General features: G+C 41.1%; 1 protein-coding gene across 1 annotated transcript; it reads right to left on the minus strand.

Moving 5' to 3' along the window:
- Window positions 1-1,331, minus strand: LOC147963503 (uncharacterized). The gene has a single exon (XM_087528078.1). It carries the CDS (start codon window positions 1,095-1,097, stop codon window positions 42-44), a length of 1,056 nt encoding a protein of 351 aa, XP_087384204.1. The 5' UTR covers window positions 1,098-1,331; the 3' UTR covers window positions 1-41.
- Window positions 1,332-20,004: the final 18,673 nt, after the last annotated feature.

The following is a 20,004-nucleotide window of genomic DNA, read 5'->3' on the forward strand; positions in this document are numbered from 1 at the left end:
CAACAATGATGGTGGGAAGTTGCTATATATGTAGGTATTAGTCATGCTGGGCTCTGAATGACACACCCTTTTAAGCAGAAACAGCCTGAATAAAGCCATGAGGTGCCGTGCCTACATATGAATGCATGCCTGCCCTTTGAACCTATGAAGAAGTAATTAGAACCCACTGGCATTTTCATCTCCATCTCCATCTCCCAGTGGCTAGAAGTACCACCATTGTTTATCCTAATGGTATATTTCCGGCAAGATCTTGCAGATGCACGCACAAACATCGCAAGCTTGCTTTCCCCTTCCTCCACAATGGCCATATCCGAAACAGAAAGACCTCTGGCTCTGGGTGGGGCGGAGACACAGAAGAACTCCATCCTACGGGTATCAAGCAGAAGCATTTCCCTCAAATTTGTCAACCAGAAGAAGCAACCATATGCGTATTGTTGGCGTGACAAGAGATGCATCCCGCTCCAGCGTGTGGATGGACCGGCTCGCCATTGTCCGGTTTTCGAAGAGACGATAAAAGCAACCAGCTTAATTCCATACATTGCCATCCAGATTACTCTGAATGACGTCTCCTCCTCATCATCATCATCACCGGCAGGCAAGAGGAAGGTCTCGAATAAACGCGACCCTGCTCCCTTGAGTGGATTCTCCGTAGAAGCAGCTTGGTCGTGAGGGATTGGAGGAAGCAGGACGTACTGCCGGTGCAAAGGGTCGCACACCACCAGAGAATGACTATCGTATGAAGATCTGGTCAGCAGGACGCGGCCACCACGGACATCTCGTACCTCGTACTCGTGGGCGGGGGCAGGGAGGAAGGAGAAGGAGAAGTCTCCGGCGAGGGCGGTGGCGCTGGCTGCAGGCGCGGAGGGGTGAGGAGCGACGGCGGGGTGGAAGCGTGGGTGTTTATGGTACGGCCGTCGGCCGAGGAAGCCGAGGAGGGGCGGTGCGTGGAGCCTGCGGTACCGCCGGAGGAAGTTGCCATCGGCGACGAGGCGGCGGAAGGAGACGCAGGCCGCAGAGGCGCGGAGGAGATCGTGTGGGTTGGCGAGGCGGAGGAAGATCTCCACCATCATCTCGTCGGGGATCGGAAGCGAATCCATCGTGGAGCTGGGCGCTATCCGGCGTTGGCGGCGGCGGCGACTATGTAGCAGCACTGCTGCCAAAATGGGCCAGCACCATAGATGGGCCTGAACATACAGGCTTGGCCATATTCCGAAATTAGATTAGACAAAAACTCTCTCTTCTCTGACTAGTAAATGTGCATGTTGATATTAGGTAATATATTAATTACATATAAATATTAGGTAGGATATTATTTATGTATTAAGTATGTGATTAGCACCGGCATTAATATTTGATATGATATTAACTGCACACTAAACGTGTTGAGTGCTCACCATTGGAGCAGACTGAGTCGTTGGATTGACCTGATTGGACGGCCGGGATTTGTTGGATCTGCCCCTTTGGATCTTTTTATATTGGTATAGATATAGATATAGATATAGATATAGAGTATAGATACAGATGAAGTTTTATTACTTTCCCTAAAAATGAAATGTTATTACTTGCCCTAAAAAATGAAATGTTATTACTAGCCTAGTTTTGCTATGCTAGTTTATCACATACCTGTGTTTGCAATCATAGAAGTTGGGACAGGAAGGTTGATCATGGATAATTTCTTGGTGGAGTATGAATGCTATCGTGCAATAAAGAAGAAGAGGGATGACAATGTGGGCACTTGTGCAGTAAAGCTGGATATCCATAAAGCACAAGGCAAAGCTTGATTATGGGTGGTGTTGAAGTTTTTATGGATGCACCAACGGTCTCCCACCTATCGTTTGATGATTATTCCCTCATTCTTATGAGGTCGGATGGGGCGAAGGGCCTCTCCAACGCTGACCACTAAATCAGACACCATATTCGTCCGCGGACTGGTGGTGACCGGTCCGCAGACAGTGATGCAGGAGAGAGCCATCCAACTGTGTCCCATACATTTTAGAACAAATCTAAAGAAACCGGACAAAATCCATGCAAATTGGATGATTTTCATATAAACCTGAGCACATTCATTACATCATCGATATTTTTCATTAAAAAAAGATCGGACCTAAACCTAACATATGGCGGTGCCCGTCCTCCACGCCCTTGTTGTTCCCTTCCGGCATTGGCCATGTGCATGTGCGGTGGGGATGAGACCCATGAAACAAAGGTGCAGTCGCTGGCAAGAAAGAGTAGGACATGAGACACAAACCTACCCACTTGGGACTCGAGGCACCACATGCATAATGGTGTGATGTGTCAGCCTTTTCTTAAGTGAGCCATGTATGATGATTGATGTCATCTTTAAGTGGAAGATAAGATAATTATTTCCATGATACTAGATGCCACGTTTTCATTATATTTTTTCTTGATTAATATTTCAAGCATGACTCTTGACATAAGAAGTCGGATTGATTAGGCCCCTCACCCCACTCTAAGCACTGGCTGCCATCTATTAGTTTACGAAAGAAGTGCTGGAATTAAAAGTTTAGTCCCACATTACTAGTTTGGTAGGAGTTGGACCTCCTTATAAGGGAGGTTGTTTCTTCACATGTATGAGCATGAGAACAAGAGAGGTAGTGCAAATTTTATTGTTTTAAAAAAAATTAGAGGGGTAGTGCTTCTGTTTACTTCTTACGGTTATTGTTTCTTATATTTAAACACACAAGACGTCACTTTGGTGTACTTAGTTCAACTCATGTTTTTTTTTAATTTTTTGCGAGATAACTCGCGTTTCACTTGAATAAGAAATTCCCAACTCGACACTCCTTATACCAAATTGCATGAAATCAGTAGCCATGAGCAGAAGTGCTAGTACTTGTAGCTTTAGAACACAACCACAGATTGGGTCTCGGTCGTCTTACACAAATCCAGTTCCCAATGCATCACATTCCCTGGGAGATTGCACTATCCGACCGCAGGGGTCGCTCATTGTGCTTATTATTGTTGCTCTCCTCCAACAGTCGATTTATTGTCCCCAATGCATTATGCAACTACATGTGGTTCTGCTACACATGCATGCTATTCATTTATAGAAAGGTCGGTTGAATGAATGTAGTTTGTGACATGCATGGACATCATTCATACACCAAACTTCACATGACCATCGTTGTTCAATAACTATATTGCTGTTTTCTAGTGTGCATGGTGCATCTACTAAATGAACTGGCCTAAATAAAATAATATTATTATTATCAAACTAGGACAAAGAGCCAACACGAATTGAAGCAAAAAAGGAACTTCATGTTGTTTAAGGGACAAAGGAAGATACCATCCTAATGTCTATGTATTAAAAAGGTATTTAAAATTATAGATGTATACAAAAAGGTAACTTCTTCGCTTTGATTTATTTAGATATAAAAATAGATGAGCTACAAAACCCCGCATTTAAATCAACAAATTATTGAATAAAAAATACCCCCTCTGCCCCATAATATAAGATGTCATTACATTTAATACGTGAGTATATTGGACGCAATAATTTAGAGACATTAAAACTGCGCATCTTTCCAGCCATCTCAGGCCACTAGCATTCTCAGCCGTTGGATCTACGGTTTTGTGCGTTTTCAACTGTCCGATTACCTTCCAGTCCTGCCTGGCTTTCGTTCGCTACCCAGCAAGCACCACACGTAGTGGGCCGCTGCTCTGGAAACAATTTTGGCCCTCTCGTGTTAAATTGGGCCTAATGGGCAATATGGTGTACCACTCTCCGTCCACATGGCAGCCCTCCTCCTGGAAAAAATGGCGCAACCCTCTCTCAGTGGCCGACGTTGGGCGCTGGTAGCTAGCATGGTGACTATCCCTCTGCTCTGACCGATCACTTCACCTCGCATGCTGAGGCCATGGGGCGCTGACGCGGAATGCTAACCATCCTCATTTACAGGCAATTGATTGAGGAAATAAATAGAGTTGGTGATCTCCCCTCACTTCGGCAAAACCTTCTCCGGCAGCCATGGGTGATGCATAGGTCGCTAATTCGTCTTTCTCCCTTTTCATGCTGTTCCTCTACTCTTCCCCTAATTATTCATCTAATGTTAGAATAATGATTGTTTGCATAGCGTTATTTGTACTCAAAAACTAATGCATGTGTTCTATCTTAACAGATCTGATCTCAGTTCTGCTGGATTCGAAGATTTAGTGACTAACCATTTGGAAGGTGAGGTACTTATTTCAACTAAAGTGGACCCGCAAAAAAAACTAAAGTAATATCTTGCTTTAGAGTATTATGTTTGAATTCCCACACTTTCAGATGCTCAAGCTGGTAATGGTATCACTTGCTGGTCTGCTGCAGTAATCTTAATTAAACAAAGTGCAGAGTGAGTTATCATGTAAATTTGTGTAATCTGGTGTAATGTATGGCATTTGTGCTTCAAACCTGCTATATCTTCATGTGTTACAATGGGAAATTGCTCAACATACCAGCAGAATATTTCTTTATAAATCTTGTCTTCATGTGTTACAGATTTGTTGCTACCATTCAGAGGTGGGTGTTTCTGCTAGAGGATTTCACTTCCATTGACAACCCTTGTATTTGATTCAGTATGGTGTCTTCAACAGTTCAATTTCACAGATGTTAGTCTACTGCTAGATCTCATATTGCTCTATATTTGTAAGGACATGATGTTTCCAGCCGAAACATCACCCTGCAGACATCTAATCAGAATATTTCTGAGTAATTAAGGAAGAATACTTATCCTTAGCCCTGAATAACTAATTGCATATTAACGTGTCTGCGAACTACAATCGAGCAGACATCATATAGATGGAGGTACTGTGGTTGTTCCTGGGTTGGCACTGATGCAAGATTCAGGTACTGATGATGCCCGTATTGTTACGGTAACCGACTAAAGATGATGCATGGCTTCTTGGAGGTTGATGAAACACGTAGTGATACTTGGTGAAGTTTTAGTGGGATCAACAATAATTTGTTGTGAATTTACTTCATCTTTTGTGTTTTTATTTCACTAAAGCTTTCCATCAAACAATCGTGGCTTGTTCCGTACTAATGCAAGATTCATGTGTTGATGATGCCCGTAGTGTTACGGGTAACCGACTAAAGATGATGCAGGGCTTCTTGGAGGTTGATGAAACACGTAGTGATACTTGGTGAAGTTTTAGTGGGCTCAACAATAATTTTTGTGAATTTACTTTATCTTTTGTGTTTTTATTTCACTAAAGCTTTCCATCAAACAATTGTGGCTTGTTCTGTAAATTATATTGATCGGATTTAATGGGCTTTGAAGATTCATTCTGTCCACCTAATACATCAAGTATTGGCCAGCAGGACGACCATCTGAACATGAAGTATACCATTGAGCAGTCACCCTAAGTATATCATGCACCCTTTCAAAAACAAATGTATATCATGCATTGTTAAAATTTTATGACAAATGTTACAGTACAACTTTTCCCAAATATCTATATTGTAACTTGAAAATAAAATGAACAAGAGAAGCAATGCCTATTACATCTATATATTTGTGGAATTCTGATCATTAGATATAAAAATAGACGGGTGCGGCAACGCGCGCCTGCATGGTCTAGTATCCTATATTATGGGACAGAATGAGAGTACGAAAGAGTCAATTCATTATTGATGGAAGGAAGATGATCATCGGAAGAAAAAATATAATCACTTTCCATGTGTTTTCATGGCTCGTCTCGGGTAGGTCCTATTCGGCGTTGGTTTTTCATGGCTTGCCTTGGATATTTTTTTTGTCTGACATAGGTGTTTTGTAATATTGTATTGTATTGCCTTCGGTTAGGTCAATATTGGTTTTCACAAAGTAATGATATCATTTGTACACGCATCAGTCGGATGTTATTGGTATAATCAATATAGGTAGAAGAAGTATCCTTGCACCAGTGAACACTTGGTTTAACACATGTTGATTGTTTATTTATTGCCTTAAAGCCACATCATGGAAATACGATTAGTTAAGGAAGCGCCTTATTTTTTAGCCCTCAACTAATTCAAATTTGGTCTATAAACTCTAAAATTGACAAGCCGGGCCTTAAAATTTGGAAATCTGATAGATTTTGTTTGTCAACCCATTCATAGAGATTTGACCAACAACGTGGCGATGATTTTGCATGCTTGGCCAACTCTGTCAGCTAAACAATGGAAATACTCTAAAATATATATAATGTAGACATACCTAATTGAATATCAGTCTTAATTTTTTTAATAGATAAAATAAAAATTATTTGGAATAAAAATACAAAGAAGTTATACAAAACATGGGGATTTTAGGAATGGGGGAAAACCTGAAAATTTAGTTAAATGGAAAAAAATGATCGGAACTATTATGGAAATTTTGGGGAATTAGTCGGAGCTAGCAAATAACTTGTGAGCACTCGTAATTTTTCTTTCTAACAAGACCCCACAAATTAATATCTTCTTCCCATATGAAAAAGAAACAATGGGAACTTCAGATAGCCAACGCTACATAGCAACTAGGGCAAAGGTCCTACAATGCAGCTAGGATGACGCGTTCAGGGTATGCGCCGTAGATCACAAATGGTGCGAATGGCCGAGTATACAGTTGTTTTGCGTCAATTCCCGGTGCATCGTATCCCCACATATCACTAGTAGTACTACTATACGCACAATATAATTAATTCCACTTAATGTTTGTCTGTTTGCTCTCCGGAAGCTTCTGGTTCTTCTCCATATTTTCAGTCACATATGGTGATTTCGTCGTGTCTTAGGCGAACCACGGGCAATATCTAGTGGCATATATAGGCACACCGCATACGGTTCAACCACTCGATGGTCTTGACATGAATGTATTTACCTATCATCTGGGGTGTTTTTTTCTATCTTGTGAAAAGTAAGTCTCCTAGTTTCAAGTATTAGGCGTCTCTGCTCTGTCGGAGGCAGGGTATAAATACCACACTTTCATCCACAGTAGCCCTTATATTTTGGCACGGAGGTAGCACATTTGAAAACAGAGTGACACGGGACAGAGTGATCTAGATTCCTCCCCTTGATTTCCTAGTGCCGTGTAAGAAAATAGCAGCATATAACCATACCATCTTGGCTGCACAACAAACAAGTCGCACAAACAGATTCCTTCCCTTGATTTCCTTGTGTCTGATGCTCATAATTAATCTACTGATTGTGGTGTAAGAAAATGGAAGGCATACAGCAAGATCACAATCTCTGACGCTCATAATTAATCTACTGATTGTGCAGAAATCAAACGTTTATTACTGCTCTTGCTACCTCATCTGACTGCCGCACCGATCATCGTCAGATCAAGCCACGCAAGATAAACTCCACGTTAATTTCAGATGACCATATTACGGACAGGCATAGTCACAAGTACCCTATTGGCGATCACCCTGTGGTCAACTGCCCAGTACGTCACAGCATAACCTCAATCAGCATCATGCCCAGTCCTTGATACACCGACCGACCTCCAATATTCGCATCATCATCAGTTCTCTCATCGTGAGGGCACCTATGGGCTCTTCAGCCTGCAGCGTCTAAATATTCAGAGTACCTACTCAAAATATGCATACTCAGACTGTAAATATTCAGAGTACCAAAAGAAAGCATCAAGTACATGGACTAAAAGAAAAACACAGGGAATGCATGAAGACTGAAGAATCAACATTCAGGATTCTAGACATAGTTCCATAGCTATAATATTCACTTCAATGGGATTTGAGATATATAACAGCAAACACTCACTTTATGAGCTCGTTGTCATTCGCAATACAAGTTGGAATACCTAGGCAAGAGATGTAAAAATAAACAGTTGAATCATAAAGGAACTTGAGAGCCATAAAAGCAATTGTAACTTCGTGTAGCTATAATATTCACTTCAATGGAATTTGAGTTTTGAGATATACAACAGCAAACACTCGCTTTATGAGCTCATCTCATTCACAATACAAGTTGGAGATGTAAAAATAAAGAGATGAATCATAAAGGAACTTAAGAGCCATAAAAGCAATTGTAGCTTCATGTTGCAGGAATTGAAATTTTACCACTTAAGTCTCGCCTCCCTGCTTATATCCATCAAAAGAAATGTGGACAAGGTAAGTCATGCTTTACTGGAACAAACCAAAGGTGAACTGTGGTAGCAGTGTCCCTTGAACTCATATGCCTTCTACGAAACATGGGAATGTTAGAAATGGGGAAATATGAAATCCTTAAAACATAAATTCAGAAGTATTCTAGAAAAAAAAAGGAATCAAGAAAGCTCTGAAGAATAACTGAAACCCCATAATGTTTCATCTGCTTGTCCTACGTTTAGGATATTCAAAGAAATGTCTTCATTTTTTGATTTGTCCTACAAGAAAAAATTGGCATTTGAGTTAACTAGCCAACATGGCATCGCCCGTATACTGGGGTGATGTCACACTTGAGTGCTTCGCCCATATAACTACTACTCCCTCCGTCCCATATTATGGGACGGAGGGAGTATCTCCTAACTTTAAGTATCAAAGCACGGTTCAAAGTATTGTGGTTGGACTTCTTTACTTTAATGGAGGTAGAGTATAAATACCACACAAGTTCAAAATTGTTTTTTTCTCGTATAAGAGTGTGAGGGATTTGGGTAGAACACAAAGGGAGAGCTCATGACTGGAATCTGGAAGGGCTATTCTGAGAATTTACTCTCTTGGATCAGATACATCCTGGAAGGGTAGAACACAAAGGGAGAGCGTGTTTAACTCTGATACATCCTGGAGCAACGAACGATTGTAGTTTGTAGCAAAGCAGCTGAACCTTCAGAATGTACGTCTCCTCTCTCATGTTCACACAACGGGATCAGGTAGAATGTTGGTGGAAAACTACCTCAAACCTCCAAGCCGAGTACCTGACGAACATAAAACAGAGAACTCAAAGAGAGAACAGAGACTAAATCACGAAGTGGTTAATATTGTTCCATTAATATGATCAGTGCAGTTTGGCATCCGCTACTAAGTGGACTAGTATAAGTTCCGGTGATGTTTGTTCGCAGCAGCTGGTCTTTAGCTAGCCTGCAAGCCGTGCTGAATTAAGATCAGTAACGTGGAGCTTAAACTGTTGCGACGGTTGCCAGTTGCTCTACACAAATACAGTAGACAAAGAAGTAGGTATGTACAAATGCTTCTTCTCTTCAACAAGTGGAAAAACAGAAGAAATCAAGGAAAAAGAAGAAAAGGATCAGTGCTGCAACTGTTGATAGTATTTAACAGACCCTCTTGGCTATATGCAGTTGTAGCAGCAACAGGTACAGAGATTGGAAGTCACACAACTACTGTAAATCACAATCACATTGGCTGTACATACTCTTAGTTAGCCTACTGATTGTCCAGAAATTGAACACTCTGAAGCTCTTGCTAACTTCATCTATGACAACCAAATAGAGAAAAAGGCATGCTATCACAGGCCACCAGCTTCTACTACAAACCAACTTAGTGCTTAACTCCCAAGTTGCATCACGAGCACCAATCTTTATCTTTACCTAATATTAAATGGAAAAACTAACGCCCACATGTGTGGGCGTTTGCACATCGCCCACACGCCTGCATCACCACTCATTTTGCCACGTATAAACAGATGACATCAGCAGAATTTTTTTGGGGTTTTCGGCTTAAAAATATTTTATCTTCTAATTAAAAAAGCGAATTAAAAATCTGTTTTCACCATTAAATCCGTCTCGATGAGATTTTCAAAACTAGACCTCATGTTAATATGTTTCGATGATTTTTTTTTTTGCCCAAAAGTTGTCATGATGTTTACACTGTAGTTGCCATAGTGCTTAAACTAAAGTTGCCATGTGGCAATTTTAGTTTGTAGATCATGGTAATTTTAGTTTTATGATGATGGCAATTTCAGTACTTTGACCATGAAAATATTTTTTTGTATGAACCATGGCAATTTTAGTTTATGGTGCATGGCAAGTCTAGTTTCTTAATTCCCCGTTTTATAATACTAGTAAGCGTGCACGTGCAATGCATGTTCAACAATGCAATTCGTTTTCCGAATTTCACCATTGCTTAATTACTTTCCCTTTTGCAGTTTTTTGTTCATATAAACCATTTTTATTTCAAATAGGTAAAGAAAAAAAATGAAAATGCCATATGTGCTATTCTCGAAAATAAAAATAAAAATGTTATTTTCAATTAATAACCATCATATAGGATGATAAGTGTAATATTTTCAGTCAATGTTTAGATCATACATAGTGTTGTTGAAATCCCACCAGTACAAGGCTCAAATCATCAAATATCATGTAATCCAACACATGTAAAAGCTGGTAGTACATTTGTACCAGCAAGGTGGACGACCTGGTCCTCTGCATGCTTATGCTTCTTTAGATCCATAGTCCATCAAAAAGAGAAGTCTTCCACTCTACATGTAATAGGGTAGAATGCATGTAAGCGCAATCAATTCTTTAGGGGATATGAAAAGATCTTTGTCACTCTTATGCATATCACAAAGTCTCCTTGAAAGGATTGTAAACTGTCAATATCTCAGTTAGCTTCAGAAGGGCCTCTAGTGCAATAGTGAGGGGGAAACAGATGCACAATGAGCTACAACTAATAATCTATATATAGTTATAAAGCAAGTTAAAGGTCAATCTCTGAAGGGCTCACAGTTCCACACCAGAATAATCATGGGAGAAACATTAGCCATACACTCTACACAACAGCCAAGCCAAATGTTCTAAGAGATGGAAACTGCATTTTTGTTCTATAAAATTCAAGCAAACGGACTGACTAACTAACCATTCACTACAACAGATGAAATAATCAAAGTAACATATATATAGAATATATAAGACAAGGTATTTCCCACATCATAGTTGAGCTACCGCAAACTTAACCTTGGTAGCAAATACAAGGCTATCTGCAAATATAACTATAAGGAAGTCCTCCCTTTGAATTAAATATGGACTAACATGATATGCCGATGTACCTGGTATGAAAAAAAAATGTCATCTCTAATGAAGGAGTGCAATGATTGAAAATCGCCATACAAATGCATTCACAAGGTGGTGAGAAAACTATATCAATAAATATTCAGGGTGCAAGCAACACAATGCCTGGCAGAAGTTATCTTCTGAAAATAAATACAAATGAATGAAGATTAGGATACATACTCGAAACGGATATTTGGTGAAGTTAACAGCACCATGCAAGTCAGTGGTAGTGTTACTTGCGAAGCCACATAGTAGACTGGAACATATAGCCGAGGTCCTTGGCTCTTTACTTGAGTATGTGTCAGGAATACATAGCACACTGTCTTTGTCTTGGTCAACAGTAATACAGAAAAAAATGGCACCAATATATTCCAACCAACCCATTCCTCGTGTTGAGCAATTGGCACCAAGTAAATCTGCATTGCACTACCATACTGAAGGCAGAATTCCTGAGGCTCTTCATGATTATTGTGCGCAAAATTGGCAATATAAGGACTGCACCATACACTGCACACTGAAAGAGAATATTTAGATTGCTATGACTGAAACAGTTAGAAATTGTATGAAGTGAAATAAACCTGAAAAGATTTGCAAGTGAAACCTTGTATCCTCATAAAACAGATTTGATCTTCTCACCATCATTATCTACAAGCACAATCAGCTTTCTTTCTGCACATCTAAAAGTATCGAAGTTCTCAATCTTCTCAATCCTGCAAGTAAGAAAGGGTGGGTTCTCTATGGTCGAAATCTTATCTAGCTAGCTTCTTCGTGCATGCCAGTCTCCCAAAATCAATCAATATGCCTGCTTGCAAGCACTTGTACGGGCATGTTGCTATGGCCGAAAACACTTCAGACGTATGCCATTGAGAAGTCACTGCAGGACCTAAATCCGTTTAATGTTGAAAACCTTTTAGGGATCTAAAAATCAACTGTAAAATTAGTCAAAGACTTTTTGAGATTAATATTCCACTTATTGCAATCAACTATAAAAATCAGCTAGATTGATTTGTACAACAAATTGCAAAAAGATTACTCAGATAAATCCATAAGCGTAAAAAGGATGTGGCCAGATTGATTCATCAAAATTTTATATTCTGTGAGGTTATAGACAGATCCACTCAATAAATTTCATTGAAACAAGACACTCAAGCAACAAAGACATGAACGGGACTGATTGCTACTTTCTAAGTTGTGGCAAACGTACCCGTGATGCCGCTAGCCTCGGCGACCATGTGACGGGTGTGGGTTGGAGATCAGCAGCAGAAATTCTCCCGTCGGATCGCATTGGGCAACAACACCTGCGCCCATGGCAGCGTTAAAGGCTAGCGAAGAGGGCGGACGGATCCCACGTCGGGGTCGATGCGTCGACGCCTTGCCTCGACGTCGGATCGAGTGGGGCAGTAGCACTATCTCATTGTCGCGTCAACCTTGGCCTCCTCGATCTCACGGAAGCAGCCCTCTACGCCAAGGTCGACGACGATAGCTTCTTCTCTGGAGACTCCCTTGCGTTGCCTCTTCCACTCCTACCGCAAGATCTTGGGGATGGTCTGGCCCTCAGACTCGACCTCGGTAGTCGCTGGGCGTGTGGGCGTGTGGGCGTGTGGGTTCACCAGGCATGTGGCGACGGCAGCGGCCAGGAGCAGAGGGGCGGCGGCGGCCGAGTGTGGAGGGGCGCGCGTTAGGAGCAGCAGGAGCACACCGATGAGGGCGACGTGGGGCGGTGAGGAGGCCCAGTTTTTTCTTTTTGCGTGCTGACTCCGTTGAATTTTCTTACTTTGTGATTGAAATTACGTGATTGGAGGGGGCGCGGGCTGGTGGAGTACGGTCAGTCATTGTAAATTGTTTTTTTTTTAACATCAGTACAAACACAAGCGCTCATATACACGCGCATACACTCATCCCTATGAACGCACATACGCACACCCTACCCCTAGGAGCACCTCCGAGAGACTGAGCCGGCATATCATCTTGAGATTTACGAAGTCACCGTAGGCGCCTCGTCGTCAACAGAAACGTCTCCTCCCACTGAAAGCGCATCGCCGGAAATCCTGAAATAAATCCAGGATTAATGCGAGGACCAGGATTTGAACCCTGGTGGGTTGATTCGCAGTCATTGTAAATTGTTAAGTCCACACAATAGGGCCATTAGACTAACTAGTAAGCATGCACGTGCAACGCACGTCTTAAACGTAAAACAGGTGAATTCAAATAATATAAAAAAAATAAACATTTTTAAAAATATAAATCAAATGGATACACAATGTTTGATGTCGCTCAAATTGTATTTTCAAAAGCGAGACAAAATAATGGTTATGTTGCTGCATAGAGTAATAGCAGGAAAATATTCTCATTTAAATAAAATCAGCAATTATTTATTAATGCAATAATATAGGCATGTAGTATAGTCTTCTCTTCGAGTGTAGTCAGGAAAAAAAAGTATAAACTGCCTTACGATGCAATTATATTGTTCAAGATGCTTAATTCTCGAATCTTATTTTATTCTACTAATCTTCATAGCAAAATATATATTTATACTAATTTGGATCAAATTATATATATTTTTTGGTTGTGTGGACTGCCAAAATTATATAGCTACATACTATGGATAATAGGAAATAGAAGATGATATGTGACTACAACGACTTCTATATGAAATAAAGATGATTTACAAGAACTAATTGAAATGTAAAAGGTCTAAAAGAAATCCAATAATTATCATGATAGAAAAAAATTATCCGGTTTTATATGTGTTTATGCGTTGGCAACCATACTAACTTACAATGATGTAAGACGCTTTGTACGTATAGAAACTGAAATGAGTTATGAAGAAAAATAAAGATCGAAGGAAAAGTATTCTAGAGTATTTGTCAAGCTTAACCTTATCAAGCTTTTAGGTCAGCTTCTAAATTACAAAAAAAAATGATGAGTCCTCAAATAAGAAAGAGCCAACAATTTGGAACATGCTACAAAACTGGTGAAGATAGAAAACATTCATCCTCTTTTTCCTTGTCGTAAGGAGTAGCTTCAGCATACATTTGTAACAGTGTAATACCTGATCCGGAAAAAGTTGTTCATTATTATTATTGGAGGAAAGAGGCGCGCAGACAAAGAAAGAGAGGCGGTGCAAATAAGGCCTTAAACAACATGTCTTCAAGTTTGATAACTGCAGATATGTTGGATCATTCGAAACTGCACAAGTACATAAGAACAAATATATGCGCCAAAATAGCAAAAGGTATTTGGTTTCTCTCTCATGAAACAAAATAAATCCGACTGAGTACAGTTTATATGATTTCTCTGTACCAATATACGACAGTTGTATTAGGACAAATCCTTTGAAGGATCTATTTATTGGAACTCAGCCGGATTAGTTTCTTCATTGGATCCTTCTGTATGGTAAAATTCTCTTTATTGGAACACGGTAGAGATTGCATACCTTTACAGAACAGCGAGAGATATTCTCTAACAACAGTTACGGAGTCATGTGACCCGTTTTAGTTGTATAGAATCATGTAACTGAAATAGTACTACATCTTCAATATCTTGCCTCCTACTGAATCTTACATAATTTACTGGATTGCTATGCAATTATGTTAAAGTGACGCGTGTAAAGTTTTCTCTAAGAATGAATCATATATCCTGATTTCCAACCTATCCTTGGAGATAGTGCCTAGGCAGGTGCAACCCACCTTAATTCCAGGTAAAGCAACGTCATACGTAAAACACACACTGATCAAATAGCACAAATAAGGCAATTCTAATCAAGGGGATGATGTTACCTCTTGATACGGTCTAGTTTAATGCATATGGTGGTACGAAGTAAAGTCCAAGGAAGCCGACATGAACATGAGAAGTAATCATGGGAAATAGACTCTGCATCTTGACTTCTTCAGTATCCCTCTTGATCCTACTTTGTAAGACAAGATTGTTGCATTCTTATGTACGTGCCATATATAATTACACATTTTTAGTACAGCAATCAGCAACCTAAGATAATCCCAAATCTATAATTCTAGATTGCTTGAAGCCCCACGATTCTTATTTAATATGTAATGCACGTGCACCCGCTAAATAGACACTTTGTCGGCGTGGGTGCTGCGAACGGAGCTGAAGTCAACACGGATGCCGATGGTTGCCGGAGAGAATGCCCTAGACGTGGATGGAGTCGTCGCAGTAGCGGCAGAAGAGCGCCTGTCCTCCAGGCAGAAGACGATGGCGGCGATAGCACGTGTGTTCCCGGAGGAAGACGAAGCTCCTCGCGCTTCCCCCATCGTGGCTAGCGTGCATGATGGCGGCAGGCGGCTCGCGATTAGCTTCCTAATAGGATGGATGCGTTCGAGATAAGTTTTTTAATAGGATGGATTTGTCTAAGATTAGTTTCCTAATAGGATGGATGCACTCTGATTTACTTTCCTAGAAAAGGATGCACCCGTGATTATTAGTTTCCTAATAGCTCAGGCGTGGAGTTTCATATTTTTCTTCACGGTGGAATACGGTCAGTCAACGTAAATTGCTAAGTGTACACAGAAGATGATTTAGGTTAAGGCTAACCGTTAGATTGATTTTAGTGGGCCTAATCGTGCGGTGGTATTGAATCTGTGTACGCTTTTGTGGGGTGTGCTTAAAGAAGTTCTTGTTTGATTGTTTAATAGTAGTATAGATGATAGCAATTAGATTAAAATTTGTGGGCCTAATCGTGTGGTGCTGATTGATTCGTGCGGTGTTATGGGGCTAATTGCAGGGTGCACATAACAAAGTTCTTATTGATAGCAGTTAGATTAAAATTTGTGGGCCTAATCATGTGATGCTGGTTGGTTCGTGCGGTGTTATGGGGCTAATTGCGGGGTGCACGTAAGAAAGTTCTTGTTTGATTGTTTAATAGTAGTGGAGATGCATGTAAGAAAGTTCTTGTTGATAGCAGTTAGATTAAAATTTGTGGGCCTAATCGTGTGGTGCTGATTGGTTCGTGCGGTGTTATGGGGCTAATTGCGGGATGCACGTAAGAAAGTTCTTGTTTGATTGTTTAATAGTAGTGAAGATGTCAAAATTACTTTTAAATGTAGAAGAAAATAGCTGAAACATATCATGGCAACTTCAGTGTAACCATTATGGCAATTCATGTGCAATAAACACGACAACTTTTAACCAAAAAAATCGTCAAAATATATTGATATGAGATCTAGTTTCGAAGATCTCGTCGCGAGGGATTTAATAATGAAAGGGGATCTTCAATCGGATTTTTCATTTAAGAGATAAAACATTTTAAAAACAAAAAATCCAAAAAGATTTCCACATGCATGCATGCGGTGACATGGTGTAGTCTGTGTGTTATAGGGCGTGTGGGCGGGTTTGGCTCCCACCACACGTGTGGGCGTTAGCGTTGACCATATTAAAAGACGGAGGCTTTCATAGTTCTCCATCCGCCATCTTCTTATATCCGTTGATTTTGTATTAACCATAAAAATTGATGGTGGAGATTTAAAAATAGATCTATGTAGTGGATCAGACCAGAATAAGGAAAAAAAGGATTTCATGACACGTCCAATTCGATAGAAAGAAAAAGGTACCTGAGCGAACGTTGCATGTAGAATGACCCGATCGATATAATAGGAAATTGTAAAAAAAAGGAAACTGAACGGTGCACGTAGTATGAAATAAAGTGAGAAACAATCCAATCACACGCACGATCTGAGGGAAACAATCCCATATAATTGGATCTGCTCCCTTGGTCCGGTTCACGGGTTTAAAAAGGCCTTCACGCCGGCGCGACGAGGGGTTCCCATCGGCCTTGGACACCCCCGAAGGGCAGAGGCGACGCCGTAGAGGACGCTCACCCCGCAAGGAGTTCCTTTTGGTTTGTGATGGGTCGAAGACACTTTGGGCTGCACTGGGTCGCTATGGTGGACGGCGGCGCTGGGCGACGAGACACCGCCGAGCCTGATGTCCTGCCACGAACGGAAGAGACCCGGTCGGCCTTCGGAAGCTGCCAGAGGCAATAGTGCACCGAGCGGCGGAGCTGTTAGTCACGTTCTTGGTCCTGGCATCGCATAGCTTGTCGTTGTAGCCTACGTGAATGCCTCAAACATGAACAAAGGCCGAGGACGGCGGTCACTTGCCCGTGATGCAGACCGTGCACCTTGCCTCCCTCCTCGGCTACCGCTGGAGCGTCTCGACGTGGCTAGACTGCAGGAACGAGGCATCCCCCCCTAATCTTGCCACCATGGAAGTGTACAATAGCTTGATCAGGACGGTGTCGCGGCTATCTACAGAGATTTCCTCATGGCTCACGCCTTTTTACTTCGCTAGCTGCATGTTCCTGGCTGCTCCGTTGGCTGAGGCGCCGGGCGCTGCTCCGGTGAAGCTAGCTGGCGCTCAGGCTCAGGCGTGTGCATGCGTCCGTGGGTTTCATTGGCCTGCGCCCGATATACGCAGGTTATTATGGCGCATGCTCACGACGACCTGCTGGCTCGGAGCGCCGGTGTGGCTTCTGTGACCTTCGTGTTGTGCTCCCGTCGATAGCTGTGCGTGCGTGACGTGGGTGCGTTGATATGCGACGGCACAATGTGCGTCCGTGTTCTTGTGTGTAGCGTTCCATGCACAGATGAAGCGGGCAGTTGTAGGTACAGCAAGCTGCTGCGGATGGTGCCAGAGTAGGATATTTCAGATTAGTATTTTGGTCTGCAAATGCAGCGGCATTAGAATTTGTGGTGCAGGAGCTTCAAAACAACAAGGAGGATTAGGATTCACGACAACACATTCGTCTATTATGATTTTCTCTGCTAATCTGAAATTATTTGGCCCCAAAATTCTATTCCTCTTGAGAGAGCGAAAATATTTATGACTATAGTCTATGGATGTTGACAATTTGATTACAGCGGGGCCGGCGAAGCAAGTGCACCGTTGCTCTTAGATTCAGGGCAACACCAAACTTCAGTCAGAAGAACATGATCAGGTAGGGAGCTTCCTACAACATTAGATATGATAAAGTTTGGTGTTAACCAGTGCCGCCCCGACTTTGGCCCACCCCTCCACACCATCCTCGATAACCTCGCTTCTCGGCTCACGTGCGATCACTTTATGTCAACCCTATCAGAGAAGGGCTTGGCAGACTGGGCAGACAAAAGACTGTTGCACAAGCAGTTTCAGTTTCATGTCGCTGACGCTTGGAACTTGTGAATTTATTATGTTCAATGGTCTCCACTAAATAACCATACAGATCTAGGCCAAAAAGATACCATTTTTATAGTAGTTCGTCTTAATTTGGCAAAAAATGGTTAATCTTATTACAAAATGCAGAAACAGTACCAATTTCACCAGCCTGTAAATTTGACAAAAGTATGTCCTTACAGGTTACGTTTTGTAGAAATTTTGAAAACTGCTAGACAGATTTGTTAAACTATAGATAAGATGGGCCTTGAAGTTTACGATTTTCATATAATAGTCAGCGAACAAACAGTGCCGCGCGTGCCGGATGGCATTGGGTCGGTTGTGCGCAAAGCGCCCATTCCTATGTAAGTCGCGTGCCAAATCAATATTGTTAGATTTATTATAAAATTTAGTTTCACGGTATATATATTTGGTATTCTAGATGTTGATATTTCTCAATATATACTTTGACTTCAGACAAAACTTATATGAGGACTAAAAAAGACCGGAGGAAGTATATGACTACAGTATATTTGCTACAATTATCTTCTTTTGTTGCACTGCCTGATATAATCTTGCTTACATTGATATATCGCTACAGTATATTCCAATGAAACTTTGTTCAGTTCCACTGGCCATGACTGTAAATTATAAGCGTTAGCCTTGCCAAACAAACTAAATGTTCCAATAAGTAAATGCATCGAGAAAATTAGTGCAAAAAGTTGAATTAGTGGATGTGATACCCGTTCTTAATTCAAATTTGATTCTCATTTGTTGATATTGAGCTGCCTTTCAGATCAACTTGGTCAAACATATATGAGCCTCCTTTAGAAGATGGGGAAGTTCCCTCAGAAGAGACGAGGAATCTTGAAGTCAGAGCAAATGAAGTTTTCTCTGTCTACCGTGATCAATAAGATTCATATTTTATTTACTTGACCTTTTTGGATGGCGTTGCCTTGGTTGTGCGCAAAGCATCCGTTCTGATGGAAGTCGTGCCCAGGAGGGCGTCGATGTTCATTAGGCACCTTGCGTCAAATTACACTCATTACCCTGGGATTGACCACATTTGGATTCATTGTGAGTAGACAGATAATGCACTCATCACCGGTGAGGGCCGGAAGAAGAATAAGCGGCATGTGGGCATCATGTTAAAATAGAGGATGTGGAATGCATGTGTTTGGGGAGGGGCTCTTCAGCCATGCTCGTTGGTTTTGTGAAAAAAATTCTCCCGTTGCAACGCACGGGCATGTTTGCTAGTCACTTTTAAAGTTTGTAACCAAATTCAGTCAAAATTTCAAGCTGAAAGTTCAGAAGCATGAATCTCTCAAAATTTGAAGCTGAAAGTACAGAAGCATGAATCCAAGTGAGCTGAAACTCTCCCAGACTAGTTATACATCTACTCTTCGATTTCTGGAATGTTTTCAAAATTTTCTGGGAACTTCAAAATTTATGTCAAACTTTGCACCTGAAAATTGTTTTCTCCCAATCTGCTAATACAAATCAGCTGAAATTCTCCCAGCTTCAACACACATATATACATATTATTGATTTTATGGATTTGTTTTCCTTTTTTTTCTGGGTTTTGATTTTTCAGTCTAATTTTGAAGACATCATTTGGCCCCATTTGGACAGTATTTTGACCATACTAGGGCTAGAATCAAAGCACATACAATACATGGAGAATCAACCTCCAGAAACTCTTCTTCCGTACTGCCCTATTAATACAATATTGACCTCAATAAAACGTCAAATAGAAAAATAAATAGCAGCAAGTACTTTCTTTGTATGTGTTTCTGATTGTGAATTCCAGTAAAGGTTCGAATACATAGCCAAACAATGGCAGGTGGAGAAGATAAGGAGATGAATAATGGAGTACTTCAGAGCCATAAAAGAAATTGCA

The sequence above is a fragment of the Triticum urartu genome, chromosome 6A, assembly GCF_056163025.1.
Source record: "Triticum urartu cultivar PI428250 chromosome 6A, HENAU_Tu73, whole genome shotgun sequence".
Classification (NCBI taxonomy): domain Eukaryota; kingdom Viridiplantae; phylum Streptophyta; class Magnoliopsida; order Poales; family Poaceae; genus Triticum; species Triticum urartu.

Excerpts from the sequence above, each read along its gene's own strand:
- LOC147963503 (XM_087528078.1), bottom strand. The coding sequence starts at position 1,097 with ATGGATTCGCTTCCGATCCCCGACGAGATGATGGTGGAGATCTTCCTC.